Source organism: Anabas testudineus, chromosome 11 (assembly GCF_900324465.2).
Source record: "Anabas testudineus chromosome 11, fAnaTes1.2, whole genome shotgun sequence".
Lineage (NCBI taxonomy): Eukaryota > Metazoa > Chordata > Actinopteri > Anabantiformes > Anabantidae > Anabas > Anabas testudineus.
In genome coordinates, this window is record NC_046620.1 from 357,672 (window position 1) to 378,798 (window position 21,127).

General features: G+C 42.7%; 2 protein-coding genes across 2 annotated transcripts; both read left to right on the forward strand.

Annotated features, from left to right (window-relative positions):
- The first annotated feature begins 9,052 nt into the window (after nt 1–9,052).
- Nucleotides 9,053–14,918, forward strand: vps45 (vacuolar protein sorting 45 homolog). The gene is made up of 15 exons (XM_026349766.1): nt 9,053–9,314; nt 9,607–9,741; nt 9,821–9,881; nt 10,330–10,409; nt 10,742–10,810; nt 10,958–11,095; nt 11,553–11,663; nt 11,747–11,881; nt 11,960–12,073; nt 12,159–12,326; nt 12,865–13,023; nt 13,303–13,410; nt 13,838–13,959; nt 14,085–14,216; nt 14,378–14,918. The coding sequence occupies exons 1-15, from the start codon at nt 9,222–9,224 to the stop codon at nt 14,457–14,459; spliced, it is 1,707 nt and encodes a 568-aa protein (XP_026205551.1). The 5' UTR covers nt 9,053–9,221; the 3' UTR covers nt 14,460–14,918.
- Nucleotides 14,919–15,611: 693 nt separating this feature from the next.
- Nucleotides 15,612–19,799, forward strand: LOC113155174 (toll-like receptor 13). The gene is given in 5 exon segments (XM_026349740.1): nt 15,612–15,670; nt 16,309–18,088; nt 18,090–18,757; nt 18,993–19,110; nt 19,257–19,799. Coding segments are annotated over 4 exon segments (2,784 nt in total). The 5' UTR covers nt 15,612–15,670; nt 16,309–16,328; the 3' UTR covers nt 19,495–19,799.
- Nucleotides 19,800–21,127: the final 1,328 nt, after the last annotated feature.

The following is a 21,127-nucleotide window of genomic DNA, read 5'->3' on the forward strand; positions in this document are numbered from 1 at the left end:
CAACGTCAGCAACAGCATTTCTTCAGCTTCTAACTGTGATAACAAACAGCAACAGAAGCCTTTTTTATTTCCAAGAAGAAATTTTTTGTTATTGTTTTCATGCTTTATCTGGTTTTCCTTTTTATCTAGGGTTATTTAAATCTTCTGACCTGTTAATATTATTTTATGTTTATTACATTTTATCCTTTGCTGGTCGGTCTGGAACAGTTTTTATTTTTTACATTCTGTCTGTGTCTGTAAAACACCGACATAAATGAACCTGTATGATTAAACTTTGACTGATAGAAAATTCCTTGACATGGACGTGTGTTCCACACCTGTGGATGCGCACTGACTGTGAACAGCCTCCAGGTGGGACTGTAGTTTGAATGGAGACAGGAACCGGCGAAAACAGTGAGGGCACAAAGGCAGAGTGTCCACATCTGCGTCCTGCTGAGACATCATGGACACATGCTGCTGCATGTGAGACATCAACCTGAGAGAAGGTGGACAAGGACATCAACAAGCAGAATAATGCAGTGATAGTAGAAGTAGTAGTAGAAGAAGTAGTAGTAGTAGTAGTAGTAGTAGCACACCGTTATAGAGTCATGTCCTTACATATTTGGACAGTGCTTCAATTTTCATCATTTTTTTTAACAAGTCAGCAGATAAGCAGATAATAAGGTCTAGAGTTTATTTACAATGCTGTGTTTGTATATAAATATTTATCAATACAATAATACAAGTATTTGTCAGCTGTGAACAACCATCATTAGGCTTAAACATCAAACTCATCCGTCCGGAGTGATGGGATCAACAAAGAGAAAAGAGAAGATGAATTGATGAACTCATCAATTTGATGAAACATCAAAAGGATCAAGTCCACAGGAAACCACTGTGGACGACGGCAGAGGAATAAAATGTCTTGAACAGTTCACTGTGTCAGATCAACAACCCTGTCTACATTCAGTAAAGTGTGTGTGTCTCACTTGATGTTGTTGCGGAGCGTCTTGGGACAGTGGATGCAGCGGTACGGCCCAGTAAACTTCTGTCCCAGGGCGTTGGGTTTGGTTAAGTTGCGTCCGGGGGCCAAGCCATAGTAAAAATCCTCCACCAGTATCACCAGTTTACCATGAGAGAGGTCAGGTAGAGGCTCAGACTGGTCCTGCTGATGGCTTCTGATGTTGGTGGGGGTTGTGGGGCTGCTGAGCTGGTCTGACAGGCAGTCATCAGACAGTCTGCGAGTCTTTAGAGGTGGACAGACAACTTTGGCCTGAAAGAAAGGAGAATCAGATCAGCCAGGTCTAGACCACACATACTCATCGCACCTGCTGTAAAACATCCGACTCACAGCAGAGGGTCCTGGTCGAGTCTTGGGCACTTTACTGGAGGCCTGGGGCTGGGTTTTGGGGGTCTTGCTCTTGTCTCTGCTCCTCCTGCTATATCTGTTCTTCCTTTTCAGGTTCTTCAGACTCTGAGAGATCTCAGGGCTGCACAACTGAAGGAGGGAGAGATCAGATGCATTTGAATCAGATTCTCTGAGCTACTCTGAGTTCCTGACTGTTATGACGACAACACGGCAGCTGAACTTACACACACAAATCCTCTGAGCTCTGGGATCAGTTTGTAATGAGACATGCAGACCAAACAGTCTGGAGGAGGGACCGGTCCCACCCCACCTGAGGACACAAACACACAGAGTTCATCACTGGAGGAGGACAGATCAGTGTCATTCTCAATTTCCAACTACTTCAAAGAAAAGTCTGGTTTGAATCATAACCTAAGAATTAGAACAAATATATGTTTTGTGAAAACGTGTTGTTCGCAAACCACAAGACGGAGAACAAACTGTGAGAAGAATCAAACCTTTGCGCAGCAGTTTGTGAGGAGCTGCAGATCTGCTGCTGCTGTTAGACCGGGACTTGTTCTTTTGTGATGCTGCAGGTTTCGTCTGCATGGAGGAGGCCTGGGATGGGCTCGCCAGCCCTGTTAGGGGGGCGGTGGATTTGAAATTCACGTTGTGATCACTTAAAACCTTCTGAGCTGCTTCACCTGAGACCACACCTGGACCAGAGACAGATGAACTCTGAAGCTGCATTGATTAGTTCAGTGACACAGAATCTGTAATAAGTGTGATCCAACTTTTACTGGTTTCACTCTCTTTAGAGTGAAGGTTCTGATAATAAAGGTTCCTGTCACTGACAGAATTCCACCATTTCACAGACTAAGTGAAGAATCTGCAGGTTAACAACACATTTTTAGAAAGACACAAAAACAAATCAACTCAAACATGAAAAACTCAGTTTCACTGCCAGGTCCTGATTCTAAAGCTGGAACTTCTTACAGTGCAGGTGCTGTGGTGTGTACCTGTGATGATGGGGGTGTGGACAGCCTCAGACCCTGGTCCAGGTTCAGGCGGAGCAGCAGGACTTGGACTTGGGGGTGTGTTAGAGGGGACAGAGGTGGTCAGGGAGGCGGTGGTGTTGATGTGATGGGTTCCTGCAGGACTGTGGACTGTCAGAGTGACAGGGATCTGGACTCTGGTGAAGCCGCTGGCTGAACCTCCAGGATGGGAGCGCAGCTTCAGTTCTGCACCTCCACCTGCAGGATCCATGCAGACCCACAGACCCCATCAGACCCAGTCTGACCCAGTCTTGGTCACTGCTCACATTATAAAGTGCTTATTACTCATGTACAGTACTGAAGTACAACTGTGAGGTACTTTGTGTTTACCGCACTACATTTATCACCTTTAGTTACCAGTTACTTGAAAACTGAAGTTTGACACTTTAACAAAATCTGGAGTCTTGATCCAGTTCTCTGTAGGTCTCTGAGAAAGACTTATTTGGTTTTTAATTAAGTAAGTTAAAACTCGAAGTGCAGTATTTACAAAACCTAAAGATAAAAAATGAATTTAGTACAGAACAACTTGTATAAATGTGAACAACAGTCAAACACTGACATTTCTCTGCAGAATGAGTACTTTTGGCACATTACATTAATATTTTAAACATATTTTAGCACGGGTACTTCTACATAGTGGTACTTTTACTTAAGTGCAACATGTGAGTACTTCATCATCAATGGTTTATAGTCATTACAATCTGATACAACATGTACAGGTACTCCAAGTCAGGTAAGGGGTCTGTACTGACCTCCAGGCAGCAGAGGGACCAGTCGACCGTTGACCATGAAGCCAAGAGGAGCAGCTGAAGACTGGAGGGAAAACAAGTGTGTTCATGAACCCCCTATGAGCAGCTGTTGAAGTGAACTTAGAAATAAAAGAGCTTATCATGCTCCTGCTACCTTCACTGTGTCTGTGACTATGGGGGGGCTGCAGCTGCTGCCTGCCTGGACTGGGATTGGGATGACTCTCACAGATGGGGGGTCTGTTTCCTCCTCCTGTGCTGGACTGAGAGCAGCATCCAGACCTGTACAAAGTCACGTGTCAGTCTACAGACATTAAGCAACAGATGACAAGTTTGTGGGACTGAGTTTTAAAAAGTAGAGACATTTGAGTTTGGTTCTGCTGTGACAAACTTCACAAGTGTTAAAGGTTCAGTCGCACCACAACATTCAGTGTTTATGTTATTTTCTATATCTTATGTAGTGAACATAAAATTTTTGTTCCCTGCTGTTCTTTTCTCTCTTCTCTTTCCACTCACTAGGACTGGTCGAGGCAGATGGCCGCCCACCCTGAGCCTGGTTCTGCTGAAGGTTTCTACCTCTAAAGGGAGTTTTTCCTCTCCACTGTCTCATGGTACTGCTCAGTGGGATTGTTTTTTTTTTTTTATATAATTCTGTATAAAGTTATATTATGAGATGACATCTGTTGTGATTTGGCACTGCCACACAGTAGAACAAACTGGATCAAACTGTGAGATGATCAGACTCATCACCTAGACCGTGCAGCAAGTGGATCACAGAAAGACCCCCCTTCTCTACAGACTCTAGTCTTAAAAACAAAAACAGGTGCTGAGACTTTTCCCAACATTTTTAGCATTATTAGAAATGAGGAATTGAAGATTAAGGAAGAGTAAAGTAACACATACTAATATAAATATATTAGTTTGTCTTTTGGTTAAAGATTTAATTTGATATTTATTTCGTGATTTTATTTCGTATTTTTAGTTTATTAAAGTTAGATTTAAGTTTGCTGTCAAGTCAATTTCTGAGTCTTTACAGTGAAGAAATAAAGACTTATTAGAGAATTATTATATTGACCATATGTTCCAGGCCCCGCTTTAGTGATCACTGTATGTGGTGGGGCCCAGAAGAGCTGCAGAAACCTTGTTGTAACACTTCACCTTCATCCGCCTCTTCATCTCTTTTCGGTGACTGGGGCCAAACCTCCTGCTCCTCTTCATCACACTCCATCAGCAGATCAGCAGCACCATCTTCAGCAGCCTCTACCTCCATCATCAGCTGCTCACCTGCACAGAGGACACACTTGAATTTACTAATCCCGAGGCTGCTGAGAGTGTGTTTACTTCATCTGTGGCTCAACGTTTGATCCATTAAACACAAACTCAGTATGATGTCTAATGTCCAAAACCTTAAGATTTCAGGAACAGCAGCACCTTCCAACATTTCAAAGTCTTAACCAAGAAGTTTGGAAGTAGAAACAATTACACCAAAAAACCATTAGCAGATTTGTTTTTTATCAATGAATCAACTAATTGATGCAAGTTTTCTAATGCTAATGTAGTTAATCTTCAGACATAACATGTCGACGAGCATTTCGTTAGCTGCAGCAGACCAATTATCAATAAGTTAATCTGGGACACAGTGTGACTGTGGTAGAAAACAGAAGGAAACAGAAAATCCTGAACCCAGAGAGTTCAGCCTTTCCTTTAAAAACAACAGAAACAACTGATGATTTTTTTGGAACCGCTGCACAATAATTTCCTGCTAACGGTCTAATTCTCTCTGACAGCTTGTTCTGTTGTTGTTTTATAAATCTTATCTAGTTTAATAAAAATGAACAGTTCACAGTAATTTAGAATTCCAAACCTTGTCCTTTGGTGTCAGTGTCTGGTATTTATTTTAGGTGGTTAAGTTACCAGTGTCTGGTATATTTAAAGGAAAGAGTGAGAAACCTGCTGCTAGTTACCAGTGTCTGGTATATTTAAAGGAAAGAGTGGGAAACCTGCTGCTAGTTACCAGCGTCTGGTATATTTAAAGGAAAGAGTGGGAAACCTGCTGCTAGTTACCAGCGTCTGGTATATTTAAAGGAAAGAGTGGGAAACCTGCTGCTAGTTACCAGCGTCTGGTATATTATATAAAGAGAAGAAAGAGTGGGACTTTCAGACCAAACATAAAAACCAAAATGAAGCAGCAGCAAATAGCAATGTTCATTTTTCAGACTGATATGAACTGTGTGCCCATGATTTTCAGTTGAAAATGGGCCGTCTGTGGATGTTTATGACACACACATACAGTTGTGTACACTAGTTCATAATTAACATAATTACCGGTTTCAGCTGTCTCACTGAGTTTAGCCCCCAAAGACATCTGTCAAAGGTAACATAACAGAAACCTTTATATGTCACATTCAAATTCACCTTCTAAATTGTAATTTTAGTTGTACAGCAACTTATTTATTTAAAACTAATACAAGTTTAACTATAGATGCTATAAAATTATGTGTCTACAATTTGTTACTAATTAATAGTACAACTATTATAAATCTAATTACTAATTAAAAGTTCATATAGTTATTTGGTATTTTTTATGTATAATGTATAAACATTTTGGAACAATACATTTCCTGCAGGATAATTAAAATATAATGTTAGCTTATGTTAACATTGTCTTTTTTGTCACTGTGAACATCCTGATGACTGTTAGCTCAGTGCTGCTTTATTATTTGAACTGTGGCAGGAATTCAGTTCACTTTCAGTTTTCACATCATCCAAAAACATTTTAATACATATTAACTGATGGCTAGTGTGGTCTCAATTCAATTTTTTTTATTTGTTTAGCGCTTTTAACAATTGTCATTGTCGCAAAGCAGCTTTACAAAGCAGAGAAACTCTGGAAGTTAACATGAACAGTGAATGTGTATAAATCAGATTGTCCCTGATGAGCAAGCCGAGGGCGACATATTTTAGATATTTTAGATTTAGATGGTCTAAATACCTTTAGTCTTTTATTAATTTATCGAAACACAACAGGAAAGTGGAGTAACATGAAATTACTGCATTTAACTTAGACGGTTAGCAAGTTAAGCTAAGATGCTAATTAAAACATATGTGCACATTTATACAGTGCAGCTGCAGCACACACTAATGTATAACATTGCTGACTTTACTCTAACTTCATATCTACTTACCGAATTGTAATGTTTTATAAACCAACAGTGAGAGTTAGATTTCTGTTGTGTTGGAACCTGTTCTCCCCCTCAACTCCCCCCTTCACTCAGTTTAGCATTGAACAACCAATGCTAACTAGCTAATCGGCTAGCCTAGCAACTAACTCAATTGCTTTAATTCATCTGCATTATATCGGCTTTAAAAGTGAAACGGACATCCGCTTACCTTATGTGGAGCGTTTATATTTTAGATAAATACCTATTCCATAAAAATGTATCTTCGAAATTGGGTATTTTCAGAAATAAACGCTGAATTTCCACACTCTGTGAGCAGTTAGCAGTTACCACTGAGCTGCACACCGTCCATGGCTCTCTAGTGTGAACGGCGTTGGTATCGTATCCCTCCGCCACTTCCCGTCCTTCAACTGAATGATGGCGGAGGGATATATGCATGTGAAGAGACAGCAACCCTTTTCATATTGATCGTCACAAATACTTAAATCTAATCAAATTAATTATCTAACATTTACATGTTGGCGAAAACATAAATACAATAAATGCAATATAGCTTGATCTCACTATATACGTGTTCAGCCTAGTATCTTCACTGAACAGCCTAACTGCATAGCACTGGTTAGCATGCTAATGCTGTAAACACTAAAGTCGACCGTGAGATCTCGATTTAATAATATTTCAAACTCTTACATGACAATTTAAGAAGTTTGGACATTCCGTTAAAAACAAAGTAAACTAAAAGTTTGAATAATTATCGCTGCTTCACACAGAGAAAAGATCCACACCCACTTTCTGCTATAAAAAGCCTCATCGATCCCCCTGTATTAGCAGAACACAAAAGTAGTAATGCACTTCTGTGACCAGTAATTAACTGACGATGTTTGAAAAGCAACAGAAGTTCGCGTAAACCCTTCCATAATTTCTGACAACAGTGTCTCTGTTGCTCTGATACTCGTCTAATCATCTGAAGGGAAAAATATTTCTTTCCCTGTTCGGTCAAGAAGAATTTTGACCTGTTTCCCCAAGTTGCGACGCGGGCCGCCATCTTTGTTTTGACCCCAAAAACAAGAGAGTGGCTTCTTAAGAAACTTGTTAAAATCGTTTTCATCCGGCGCTTGATTGATTATCTTCTCACGCAGATCATTAGAACAGTCTTTGATCAATGCACATATACATTTAACACAACGTTAAATGTTTTTACCATACGTGTTGGTCTTTCTAACATCGACGTTTCCATCAGTCAAGCAGAAACCAGTGGTGAGCTCTGTGAGCCGGTTGTGTGCTAATAATAATGGTCGGTTGACTAGTTACACATTCACAATCACGCTAGTTAGCCACCATTAGCTAGTTAACGCTAACTAGTGAGAGTAACTGAAATCCCTCAAATATAAGTTAAGTTAAGTCTCAACAGATGACTAAATATACTTAAGACAGTCATGACAACTGATACTAGATGTGTTTAACCTGGAAACTCTCTCTAAGAAGAGCCATCTAAGCTAATGTTGCTAATATAAAGTTAAATTATTGTCAAGTAACGTTGTATGTGAACCCTTTGGGATTACGTGGAGTTTTGCATGAATTGGTCATAAAATGTGCTCCGATCTTCATCTAACTCACAACAATACAAAAACACAGTCTGCTGAAAATAAAAGTACACAAACATTATATGTTTTCATGTTTTTATTGAACATTTTATGTAAACATTCACAGTGCAGGGTGGAAAAAGTATGTGAACCTTTGGACTTAATAACTGGTTGACCCGTCTTTGACAGCAATAACCTCAACCAAACGTTTCCTGTAGTTATAGATCAGACCTGCTGATGTCTGATGAAATATGAAAACAGAAAGTCCTCAGATGGGAGAAGTTGAAACCAGAGGGTCCAGGTTGCAGATTAATAGTCTGATGATTGATAGATAGATTTAGACAATTCAGTCAAAAAGACTTACTGATTTACTTACTGATACAGGAAGTATGAAAATAATTTGTGTCAAACATAGTCGTTTATCAGTTGATCAGATAAATGTGTGGCAGATAGAAGACATGCTGTTTTTTTTTTCTAACACAGTCTGATGTTTTTGACAGAAATCTAGGTGTGATGCCTCTGTAATGAAATTTTTCCCTCTTGATGAATAATATGGTCTTTCAGACAGGTCATAATATTTAAACGTACTACTGTATATCATCCTGGGACAACAGTCAGCTAGTTTCACTTCAGGAAAAGGAAAATTATTTTGAAGCGAATGATGATGCCCAGCTCCATTTAAGCAACCCATCTATCATTCCACCCAGAAGATATTCAAGCAAACAATGTACATACAAAATATGCACCGTGGTCTGTGGGTTTCTAATGTTTTCCTCAATAATATCTGTATCATATTTTACCCATGACCTAATTTCATCTTTATTTCCTTCCATCCTTTTTCATCGGCCTATTCTATCTATGACTAAACTGTATATTATTATGAATATTCAGTGCGGTGGCATGAGATCAGTTACTGTATTTGTGATATAATAACACTGCATTACTGTATTAGCTGTACTGATCTTGAGAACTTTCTTCTCTCTGCGTACATACAGTTTCATTTCACTTTAAATGAACATATTGTACTTTTTACTGCTCTGTTGGTATTTCACCCTAACCCTAACCCTAACCCTAACCCACATAACTCTGACAAAACACTAAGCTGCTACTAAAGCCACACATGCTACGTAATGACGTAGCGCAGTGCGTGCTGAGTAAAGACGTCACGTACCAGGAAATAAGTCGACGCAGTGTTGTTGTCTTCACATCAGCTGAAATTTCTGCAGAACCGTCAGAACCAGCTAGAAGCCGGTAGAATCCGGTTACTCCCACACTAGCAAAGATCTCTCATATTATTATTATTTCATATTTGTCCTCTCAGCGTCGCCATCATGAACGTGACGCTCGCCGTGAAGCAGTACGTCTCCAAGATGATCGAGGACAGCGGGCCCGGGATGAAGGTTCTGCTGATGGACCGAGAGACGGTGAGACGCCAGGGAGACCGGTGCCGGATTCTGTGGTGGTTTTACCGTGTGGTAGTACAAGCACTTACATCTGTGCACATAGTAATAATGCTGTAGGATAATTACAGGAACCATTCAGGAGATGAGTTCTGTGGTGACGTTACAGAGCTGGTACTGTGTGGGATTTTTCCGGTCCAGGATCAGTGTCTGCAGATGATAAATGATGTAGCTGTAGTAATGATGAACTTGAAGATCCTGGTGTTCTGATCATCGGCTCCTCGTCACTCAAATAAAGAGTTAACGTGTGTTTCAGACGAGCATCGTGAGCGTGGTGTACACTCAGTCTGAGATCCTGCAGAAAGAGGTCTACCTGTTCGAACGCATCGACTCTCAGAATAGAGACAGCATGAAACACCTGAAGGCCATTTGCTTCCTGAGACCCACCAAGGTACAAACCTGTCTTTGTCTGAGCGATGAGAACCTTGGGATCAGTGCTGTTTAGAAAATGAACTGTGTGTTTCCTGCAGGAGAACGTCCAGCATCTGATCCAGGAGCTGAGGAGACCAAAGTACAGCGTCTACTTCATCTGTAAGAGATTCACTGCACCGAAACACGTGACTTGAGGTCTCTGCTGTAGAGGTCTCACTCTGCTGCTTGTTCCAGGACACTGACTAGAGCTGACTAGTCAGATCCAGCTCTTGTCCGGACCCCTTAGCAAACCTCAGTGTCCACAGCTGGACACTTATCAAACCTCCAGTCTGTTTACCAAAGCCTAGCATAAGTTGGTGACACTGTGTCCTGGTCCTGGTCTCTAGTTCATCTTATATTTCTAAATTCTGTAGAGATGTCCTAGTTAAGTCCGTTTGTCCCTGCGTCTGCATCAAGTACGAGACACATTCGTGTCATTTCTGACAGTGACACAGACCCCTGCTGCATCCTGATCACACATCAGTCTTTAAAACGAGGTGTAGTCCAGACCTGGTGTTACTAGTTCTGACCTGGGTTCAACAGATGCTGATGTGTTTGTGTGTTTCAGACTTCAGTAACGTGATCAGTAAGAGTGAGGTCAAAGCTCTGGCTGAAGCTGATGAACAGGAAGTGGTGGCTGAAGTTCAGGTGAGTCCACTGACAGAGGGTAGGTCCAGGAGGTCCGGGAGGTGGTAGTTAAAGGTTAAGTTAAAACTTTTATAGGTGTGTTTTAAATCAGTCTTTTATGCTACAACTGCTGCAGCACTGGAAGATGTTGAACAGTGGGGACGGTGGGTTTCTCCCCATTCCCAGATCTCCTGCAGGGATCTGTTAAGGTCCATTAAGAACAGGAGGATGGTTACAGAAAGTCAAACTAGTGTCCGCACAGGTAAAACTGTGAACGTGTCCTTTAAAGGGCGGCCTGTCAGACGCGTTTACATCAACCTGTTACTAAACCTGATGTGTTTGTGTGTCTGCAGGAGTTTTATGGAGATTTCATCGCTGTGAATCCTCACCTGTTCTCCCTCAACCTGCAAGGAGTCACCAGGGTAAGAACCCTGAGTCTCAGCAAGAGTTAAACATGTGCAGTTTGTCCTGAAGGAGGCGCTAGAGGACAGATCAGTCTTGATCATCAGGTTCCTGTGAACAGAAGTTGGAGGATCAGGTTTTGTGATGGTTGTGTGTTTGTGCCTCAGGGCCGGAGCTGGGAGCCCTCCATGTTGTCTCGCAGCACCCAGGGTCTGACCTCGGTCCTCCTCGCTCTGAAGAAGTGTCCAATGATCCGCTACCAGTTGTCCTCAGACACGTCCAAACGCCTGGCCGAGAACGTCAAGGTTCCCACGACAACATGCATGACAGACATGAACTGAAATAGAAATTAGTAGAAATGAATAGAGAGTGAATTATACAGGCCTGTGAAGTAACTAAGTACTTGTATTTTCAGGTACTTTATACTTTGTACTGAACCTTATCAATCAATCAATCACCTGAACAAACTGCAGTTTTATTTTCTACAGAAATCTGTTTAATGCAGCCACATTATGACCTGTTGGAAGTTTTTCTTTACCAGGACTACAGTATCAGTAGTACTACACAGTTCTCTGCTTCACACAGCTGAAGTTTTACCATTAATCCTACGATATAACAGTTAGTCAAACAAGTACTTTTACTCTTGATACTTTACTTTTGGTATTTTAGTACTTGATTTAACCTTTAAACGTTGTACTATAACATTGTAGTATAGGTACTTCTACTGCAGTAAATGATTGTTCCTCATGTGTAACCTCACAGCAAATCATCACGAAGGAGTACGAGCTGTTTGACTTCAGGAAGACTGAAGTTCCTCCGCTGCTGCTGATCCTGGACCGGAGCGACGACGCTATCACACCTCTGCTCAACCAGGTGGGCAATCACAGCGCAGCACATTATCATACGTGTGTCGATGTATCCACTGACCTGTGACTGTGTGTTGTCCTGTGCTTTAGTGGACCTACCAGGCGATGGTCCACGAGCTGCTGGGTCTGAACAACAACAGGATCGACCTCTCCAGGGTCCCAGGGATCAGTAAAGACCTGAGAGAGGTGGTGCTGTCTGCAGAGAACGACGAGTTTTACGCCAATGTGAGTCTTAACACACCAGTCGTTAGGTTAATTCCTGTTTCTCTGTTCTGCTGCTTAATGCATGTGTGTCTGTGTTAGAACCTGTACCTGAACTTCGGAGAGATCGGCACCAACATAAAAAACCTGATGGAGGATTTCCAGAAGAAGAGACCTAAAGGTCAACAGAAGCTTGAGTCCATCGCTGACATGAAGGTCAGACTCAGCTCTGAGAGATTGTGGGTAGAAGACTCTGTGTCCTCAGACCGTCTCACCTGACTCATCTGTCTCCTCCCCACAGGCCTTTGTAGATAACTACCCGCAGTTTAAGAAGATGTCAGGCACCGTGTCCAAACACGTGACCGTGGTGGGGGAGTTATCTCGGTTGGTGTCAGAGCGTCAGCTGATGGAGGTGTCAGAGGTGGAGCAGGAGCTGGCCTGTCAGAACGACCACTCCAACGCTCAGCAGGTAACCACAGCTAACAGTGGACCTGCAGCACTGACAGGTGTGATAGTGATTTTAGCGAGAGACTCGGTGAGACACAGAAATGTGTTTAAAAAAAGTCCTTTATTTGCAGATTAAAGTCTCGTTAGCTCCACTTTGACCAACGACAGCATTTTGTTTGTTATGCTACTTGATCAAAGATCAAACAGTGCATTTTTCTTTTTTATTTATTTTAATGAGGTCAACGTGAAGCTGATGGTTCTCAGTCTCTGGCCATCAGTTATGAGGAACCACCAGGCTCTGTTCTGGGTCCATTACTGTTTACATTTAAACCATTATCTTTAGGTCAGTATTTCAGAGTTCAGTTTTATACAGATGATACTGTTTTCTATGTTCCAGAATCATTAATCATCAACACTTTGTACCAGTTCACAGCTGTTCAGCTGTTTGGACCCTCCTGTTTAAAAGGAGAGTTTACAGACACACAGACTGTGAATCACCTCAAAGAAGATCTGTTTCTGCATTTGAGTCTCAGCTCATCTTCTCTGTGTGTGTCTCTCAGAGCGTTCGTCGTCTGCTGCAGAATCCCCGTCTCTCAGAGCTGGACGCCGTCCGTCTCGTCATGCTTTACGCCCTGAGATACGAACGACACAGCAGCAGCATCCTCCTATCTCTGATGGATGAGCTGAGCAGGCGAGGAGTGTCTGAGCGACACCGCAGGGTAAAGCTGCTCTCCGTCTTCATGCTCAGCTGTGTCTGCTTCATCTGTTAAAAAACAACAAACTAATTAAATAATGTTATAAATGGTTTTTAGAGCAAATGTTAATGCTAGAGATCAGCCAGGTTTCCATCTGATTTCTCTGATGGACTGATCCAGAATCAGTTTTTGGTGGCTGACGTCACTGATCAGGGTCTCTGGTACCGCAGAGAGGAGATCACACTCAGTACCATGAGGTCGGACTGTGTCTAAACCAGAATCTGGTCCTTGTTGGTTTGTCAGATGGTTCAGGCTGTGGTGGAGTACGGAGGCAAGAGAGTCAGAGGAAGTGACCTCATCACGCCGACAGACGCTGTCGCCATCACCAAACAGTTCTTCAAAGGACTCAAGGTACACCGACTTCACCCTAGCAATCTAGTCACAATAGCAACTACCTCATCTTCCCTGGCAACTGTTCAAAGCGCCCTGTTGGAGATTTCACTTTTATTCATCAGAGTAACTTTCTACCAGAGAATTAACAGTGTGGTCAACAGGTGTTTGGACAGTTTGATGTGTGTCTACTTTCTTCGTCATAGAAGTGAGTCTCTGCTCTGCAGTTCTCTTGTTGTCCTGTGGTTCAGCTTGGCTTATTTCATATGTCCTTCACCTCTTTACTCCTCTGAGTGATCAACAGCTCACACCAGAAACGTTAGTGGAGATTTCAGGTTTCCTGTGGTAGGTATGTAGGACTCAGGGTTCTACAGGGACTTCTCTGATCTGTTAGTGGAACCAGCTCATGTCAGTTTCAGTCAACAACAACCTATGTGTTACTGTTCAGGGGGTGGAGAACATGTACACTCAGCATCAGCCGCTGCTTCATGACACTCTGGATCAGCTGATCAAAGGTCGACTCAAAGACAGCCAGTTTCCATACCTGGGAGCCAGCAGTCTGAGAGACAGGTAACGCACAGACACACCTGAAGACAGGTGATTTATTATTTAAACTAAATTCACTCATTAAAATTATTCAGTGTTTCTCACTGTAACAGTTGCGCGTGTGTGTGTGTGTGTGTGTGTGTGCACAGACCTCAGGATATCATCGTGTTTATTATCGGTGGAGCCACGTACGAAGAAGCTCTGACTGTTTACAACCTGAACCGCAGCACACCTGGAGTCCGCATCGTCCTGGGAGGAACCAGCATCCACAACACCAAGAGGTAACACACACACACACACACACAAACACACACAAAAACTCTGATGTCAGTTAAGAAGGTAAACGTAGAAATGTTTATGCAGATAACCAAATTATTACAACAGCAGCTGATAGCTGACTCCAGGCATCTTCATCTTCTCCCTCTCTTTCTCTGTGTCTCAGTTTTCTGGAGGAAGTGATGATGGTGACGAGTCACAGCAGCGAAAGGCCACAAGGAAGCGGTCGCCATGGCAACAGACGCTGATCCCAAAACCCAAGTTCATTCGAGAGGAAACATTTTACTATGTCCTGTTTTTGTTTCTATTATTTTGTCCTCCCTGCTCACATACATGAGGGGTCAGAATACTAGGAACACCGCTGAGTATAGTACAGACCAGTACAACACAGGAGGATGACACAGGTCCGAGGTGACTAACTGTCGTCCATTTGTTGTTTAACGATGTTGGATGAGAGAGGTTTAAAAACAGACGCCACCTCTTGGATTTATTCTAAAATAAGACGGTAGCTGCAGCACACCCTGGTAGACGCACTGTCACGTCTTTCTTTTGTTTTGTCTTTAAGTGAAACGTGATCAGTCGCTCTGTTGTTGAACCCTTTAAAAACACAAATAAAGGAGAAATATCAGATCATGCGATTTGTCACATGTATTTCTGTGTGTTTTTACTGAACTCTGTGTCTAATAAAACAGCCTGATTTAATCCATGACCTGCTTTAGTTTGAATTTCCACGAAAAGCTTGTCCAGTGTTTGGAGCTTGTCCTTATACAGGTATCAGCACAACCGGTCTAGGCAGATGGCCGCCCACCATGAGCCTGGTTCTGCTGGGTTTCTTCCTCTAAAGGGAGTTTTTCCTCTCCACTGCCTCCTGGTGCTGCTCAGTGGGGTTATTGGGTCTTCTATATAATTCTGTATACAGTTATATTTTGTATACATAGGTCTTAAACCTTGCTGTGCCTCGAGATGACTTCTGCTGCGATTTGGTTCTTTACAAATAAAACTGAATTGAACAAACATATTTTTAGGATCACTCTGATCAAATCAGAGTGTTTTAATATTATCAGGTGAGTCTGTCCTAGTTCTGGTCTCCTGTACATTAAATCTAAAATTAAATCATTAGCTTCAGTTATTGATCTGATCTGATCTGACATGAAGAACTGGAAGAATGAGACTCATGCCAGGATCCTCTAGAGTTAAGAGGTGTCACTCTGTTGGGTCTTCTTGTGGTTGTACAGCAGTGCTACAGAGTGAAGCATCTTCCCTTACAAACAATCTCTGAGTACAGACCCCGGCTGCAGAGACAGTTGAACCAACTTAACTAAAATGAGGACGGAAGGAAGTTAGTGTTGGCTGTTTTTGTGTTGTGTGTTATCTGATCAGTGGCAGAAAGCAGAAGCTGACACAAACTGAGCATCTCCTCCTGACACTGAGTCGAACAGCACTGCAGTGGAAACTCAAGGTGCGTTCACAAGCTTCAGGTGTCTTAGACAGTCTTCACATGTACCTGTGGTTTTTCTCTTTCTGGTTTTTTCTGTGATACAGGTGTCTAAATGAGTCTGATGAGTATTTCATTAGTGGATTTGAATGTACACTGCCTCCTGTATTTAGTTTTTCAGCCTCACCAGGATATTGGGCGTCTTGTTTGCAGAGTGTCCTGATTTATTCACGTGGTTTTGTTCCTCTGATGTCAAACTGTCACAAACAGGTCAGAGAATCACCTAATGAGTTAGTTTCACCTCCACCTGTTTGGTTCTAGTCGTGTTTCACAGCAGCAGCTCTGATCTGGTCTGAACACAGCAGATCCAGGTGTGCAGGGGTAGTTTGGGGGTCTGGGTTTGGGAACCATTGGTGTTTACTGGACCAACTATAATTTGTTTTATCTGAACAAACAGTGCTGAAGGCTCAGTGGCCTCACCGGGGTTTTGCTCGAGTCAGAACGTGATGGTTTGGTGTTTGGCTGTTGTTAAGTCCATGAAACAACTTCAGAGGCAGAAAGAAAGTTGTTCTGTTCCTATCCTGAACAAACTGTAACTGGCAGCAGCAGGAATCCAGTCTGACAGCATCCTGCTCCTTGTCTCTTTATTTTTACTCCCACAGTCTGGATCCTAAAGATCAGCATGTCTGTGATGGGGTGCAGGTTCCTTTTGCAGGGTTTGCTCTTCTTCCTTCTGTCTCTGCTTCAGTTTAACCCTTTGCTTGCTTACTCACTGAAAAGCTGCACTGTCACTTCTCCTGACAACACGACTGAGGTTTGGGTTGGATGCTCAGATCAAGGTCTCGCTGCTGTCCCCGATGATGTTCCCAGAAACGCAACATCTCTAGATCTCAGCTCCAACCACATCGTAATGATCAACAGCGGCGATTTCAACTCGCTGTCAAAGCTCAGGTATTTACACATGAAGACAAACTGGATCTCAGGTGTGGATGATGGAGCGTTCGGAGACCTGTCAGAATTACTAGAGCTTGAAATGGATAAAAACAACTTCACAAAACTGTCAGACAACATGTTTCACGGACTGTGGAAATTAACTATTTTGTCTTTGGAGGAAAATCAAATCACACATGTCTCTCCACGGGCCCTTCAGTCCCTGATCAGCTTAAAGACAGTAAGGCTGAATTACAACCAACTCCAGACGGTTGAGATCAGAACGATCCTACAGCTACCGAACTTACAGGAGCTGTTCCTCGAGTTTAACATCTTGACCTCTTTTCAGACCAACAACCTGCAGGTTAACACTTCAAACCTCAGGACGCTGTCCATAGGACATAATTACATCCAGAGGTTCAGCATCACCACAGACATTTTCCCTCACCTTCAGTCTGTCCACCTTAGTGGTCCATCTGGCTTAAAGTGGGATGTCCCGAACTCAACCTTTCTGAGGAGTCTGACTGTCTTGGACTTGCATATGGTTGATGTCAGCTGTGACACCTTCGTACGGATGCTGCAGAGCACTGAGTCACTGCAGACGCTGGCACTGACTGCTATGACCAACAGACGGGTTCTGGCTGCTTTGGTAGGAATTTCCTGCCGAAATCGTGTAGTAACCAGTCTGGATCTGAGCGAAAATGGTTTTGTCACCATAGCTGATACATTGCTGCGTTCCTGCTCTCAGCTTACCGAGCTGGATTTATCATTCAATGATCTGCAGGACATGTCTGATCTGGCTCTCACCTCACTGAAACAGCTCAGGTGTCTGGAACTGAACAATAACTACCTGAAGACGGTTCCACGAGCCATCAGAGGCCTCTCTACACTTGAAATCTTCAATCTGAGCTTTAATTTTATCAGTGAGTTAACCTGCTCTGACTTTCTGAACTTGACCCGGTTAACAGAACTTCATCTCGACCAGAACCGCATTTCAGTAGTGGATGGATGTGTCTTTCAAGACTTGAAGAATTTGAGGGTCCTGAATATCAGCGGGAATGCAGTTCGGAAACTTGTTGATTTCTTCAAAGTGAATTCAAAGAAACTGGAAGTTTTGGATTTGTCTGGGAATTTTTTGATTGTGCTCAAACAAGGCGACTTTAGGAATCTGCCGTCCCTCAGGTATTTGGATCTACAATCGGGGAAATATTACCCTGCCAATAATGGAGCTTTTGAAGGACTGAACGGTCTTAAAACTCTTATTGTTACACCGTTTATGCACAATGTGATGAATTTCACAGGAATGCCGCAGCTGGAAAACCTAAAACTTCTGGTCACCTTTTCACTTAAAAGCTCTTATGACAACCCAGAGCCACCATTTACACATTTACCCTCCCTGAAAAACCTTATAATAGAAAAATATGATGGGCAGTATGACATGTCAGCGGATTTCCTGAAAGGTCTGAAGTGTTTGGAGAACTTCAGAGCTGACAGGTTCTTCTCAGTGTCACCGCATTCAAAGTGAACTGGAGGACGTGAAAGCTGAGTTGTTTCAGCCAATCCCAAACCTGCAGGCTCTGGACCTGTCCAACAACAAGCTGAGGTCTTTGGACTTTCTGATCTGGGCCAACCTGTCAGCACTCCGCCAGTTGACCCTGAGACATAATGAGTTGACGGTGATCAATGAGACAGTTCTTCAGAGTCTCCCAGCACTGACGTATCTGGATCTGTTTGGTAACCCCTTCAGCTGTGACTGTTCTAACGCTGGATTTATCCAGTGGGTGATAAGCAACAACCAAACTCAGGTTGTTAACGCCCATCAGTACGACTGCGCCTTTCCTCTGAGTAAAAAGGGAACCAAGTTGCTGGACTTTGACGTCCAGTCCTGTTGGATGGATGTCAGCTTCCTCTGCTTCATTTCCAGCACCTGTCTGGTTGTTCTGACCCTCCTCTCATCCTTCATCTACCACTTTCTAAGATGGCAACTAGCCTACGGCTTCTACCTCTTCCTGGCCTTCCTCTATGACAGCAGGAAGAAGAAGAAGGGAACTCCTCATCAGTTTGACGCCTTCGTCTCCTACAACGTTCACGACGAGGCCTGGGTTTACAGAGAGATGCTTCCAGTGCTGGAGGAGGAGCAGGGCTGGAGACTCTGTCTGCACCACAGAGACTTCCAACCAGGTAAACTCTTCATCAGTATTTTCATCAGTTTTTTTTATAAATCTGCTGGGGACATTTAGATGCAGTCTCTCTCTAAACTGTAGAATGAACAAAAAAACAAACTGGTTCAAGAAGTGATGTCTGACTGGAACTGAAGCCAGTTTTTGGTACCTTCCTTTGAGCCTATCAATGACCCAGACAGCAGCAGTGACTGATGTCACGCTGTCATTTGTGTCTTCAACTGTTGTCTCCTCAGGTAAACCCATCATGGAGAACATTACAGACGCCATCTACGGCAGCAGGAAGACCATCTGTGTGATCAGCCGACACTACCTACAGAGCGAGTGGTGCTCCAGAGAGATCCAGATGGCCAGGTGGGGTTGTTTTTTTTTTATTTTCATAAACTCCTTCTTAATTTAATGAAGCTTGATGGTAGCAGTTTAAATTCTTTGAAAACTGATTTAGTCCTGCTCCTCACAGTCTGTCCTGGTCCTGGTCTGTCCTGTGTGTGTTGTTACAGTTTCCGTCTGTTTGACGAGCACAAGGACGTGTTGATCCTCCTGTTTCTGGAGGAGATCCCGACTCAGCAGCTGTCTCCGTACTACCGGATGAGGAAGACGGTGAAGAGACGCACTTACCTGAGCTGGCCTCAGGCTGGACAACACACAGGAGTGTTCTGGCAGAACGTCCGGAGAGCTCTGGAGACAGGAGACGGTCCCACCGACAACAACCTGCTGACTGGACCAGCAGATAGCTGAGACCGGGTGATTAGGACAGAAAACTAATCAGGACCAATTTGAATAATTGATTGATTCATTTTAAAATCTTATTTAAGCAGGATAAAGATCGCCGTCTTTAGAGACAGTTTTTACTATTCTGACATTTGATAGAAGGGAAAACAACTGGTCATGCAGGTCTGGACAGATTCTGAAACAACTGCTAGGTAAAAGGCCTCACCCCTCTATACAGGACCTGCAGACTGAAGGAGACGTGAATGAGTCTGTCTCATCACCTGTGCTCGTAGGACTGCCCAGTAGTGTCCAGTGGACAGTTCCTGTAGCTTTAATCACATTTACAGCAAAAGAATTAAACTAAAACGTTTTTGGTGCAGTTGTGTTTGTGTAACGTTTCATTTCTGTGAGTCGTTTCTTTAAAACTGAATCAACAGAGTGAGCGACTTTATCAGACTTTATCAGACACTCGTTCTACAGCAGCACAGAGAAATGTGAGAAACTGGTCTGCAGGAAGCCACACACAGTTTCAGTATCAGCTTAAAGTATTTTGGTTGATTTCACACCTTTAAGGCCAGTTTCCGATCTAACACCTTGTCCCCTTCAGTGTTTTAGACTTATGTCTCTATCTGTAGTCTTTTCAGTTCCTTGCTAATGAAAATCTTTTCTCACAGGCCAACAACAATACAAATAATAATAATTTAATTCAATCTTTCAACTATTAACAGTCCATGTCTTGGAGTAGAAAGAGTTCATACAGACAGTATTCATTCAAACTCAGCTTGCTCCACTCTGATTTATTCTGATGCACATTGGTTCAAGTCAGATACCTGGGATCTCTTGTTAGATTTCTCGGGTTTGGCTCTGAGCTGATTGAGTGAAGGAGTTCATCAGTGAGACAACTCCCGAGTGGTGTTTTGTTCGTCTTCATCAACACATACAGTGGTGTGAAAAAGAATTTGCCCCCTTACTGATTTCTTATTTTTTTGCATGTTTGTTACACTTTAATGTTTCTGATCATCAAATTAATTTAATTATTAGTCAAAGATAACACAAGTAAACACATCATGCAGTTTTTAAATGAAGGTTTTCAGTATTAAGGGTAGAAATAAATCAAAAACTACATTGCCCTGTGTGAAAACATCTTGATGATCCTCAAGACTTTTGGGACAATTCTCTGTGGAATCATGAGACAAAACTTCTGAAAGGTGTGTGTCCCATTATGTGTGGTGTAAAAGTAACAACGCATTTCAGAAAAAGCATCATACCAACAGTAAAATATGGCGGTGGTAGTGTGATGGTCTGGGGCTGTTTTGCTGCATCAGGACCTGGAAGACTTGCTGTGATAAATGGAACCATGTATTCTGCTGTGTACCAAAATATCCTGAAGGAGAACGTCCAAATCTAATTGAGATGCTGTGGCGTGACCTTAAAAAGGCGGTTCATGCTGGAAAACCCTCCAATGTGGCTGAATTACAACAATTCTGCAAAGATGAGTGGGTCAAACTTCCTCCACAGCGCTGTATCAGACTCATTGCAAGTTATCGAAAACGCTTGATTGCAGTTGTTGCTGCTGAGGGTGGCCCAACCAGTTATTAGGTTTAGGGGGCAAACACTTTTTCACACAGGGCAATGTAATTTTTGATTTATTTCTACCCTT

Bases quoted from the DNA above. Each gene is read 5' to 3' on its own strand.
- vps45 (XM_026349766.1), top strand. From the start codon at position 9,222: ATGAACGTGACGCTCGCCGTGAAGCAGTACGTCTCCAAGATGATCGAG. The intron at 9,882-10,329 runs GTAAGAGATTCA...TGTGTGTTTCAG, and splicing joins GTACAGCGTCTACTTCATCT to ACTTCAGTAACGTGATCAGT. The intron at 13,024-13,302 runs GTAAAGCTGCTC...TTGGTTTGTCAG, and splicing joins TGTCTGAGCGACACCGCAGG to ATGGTTCAGGCTGTGGTGGA.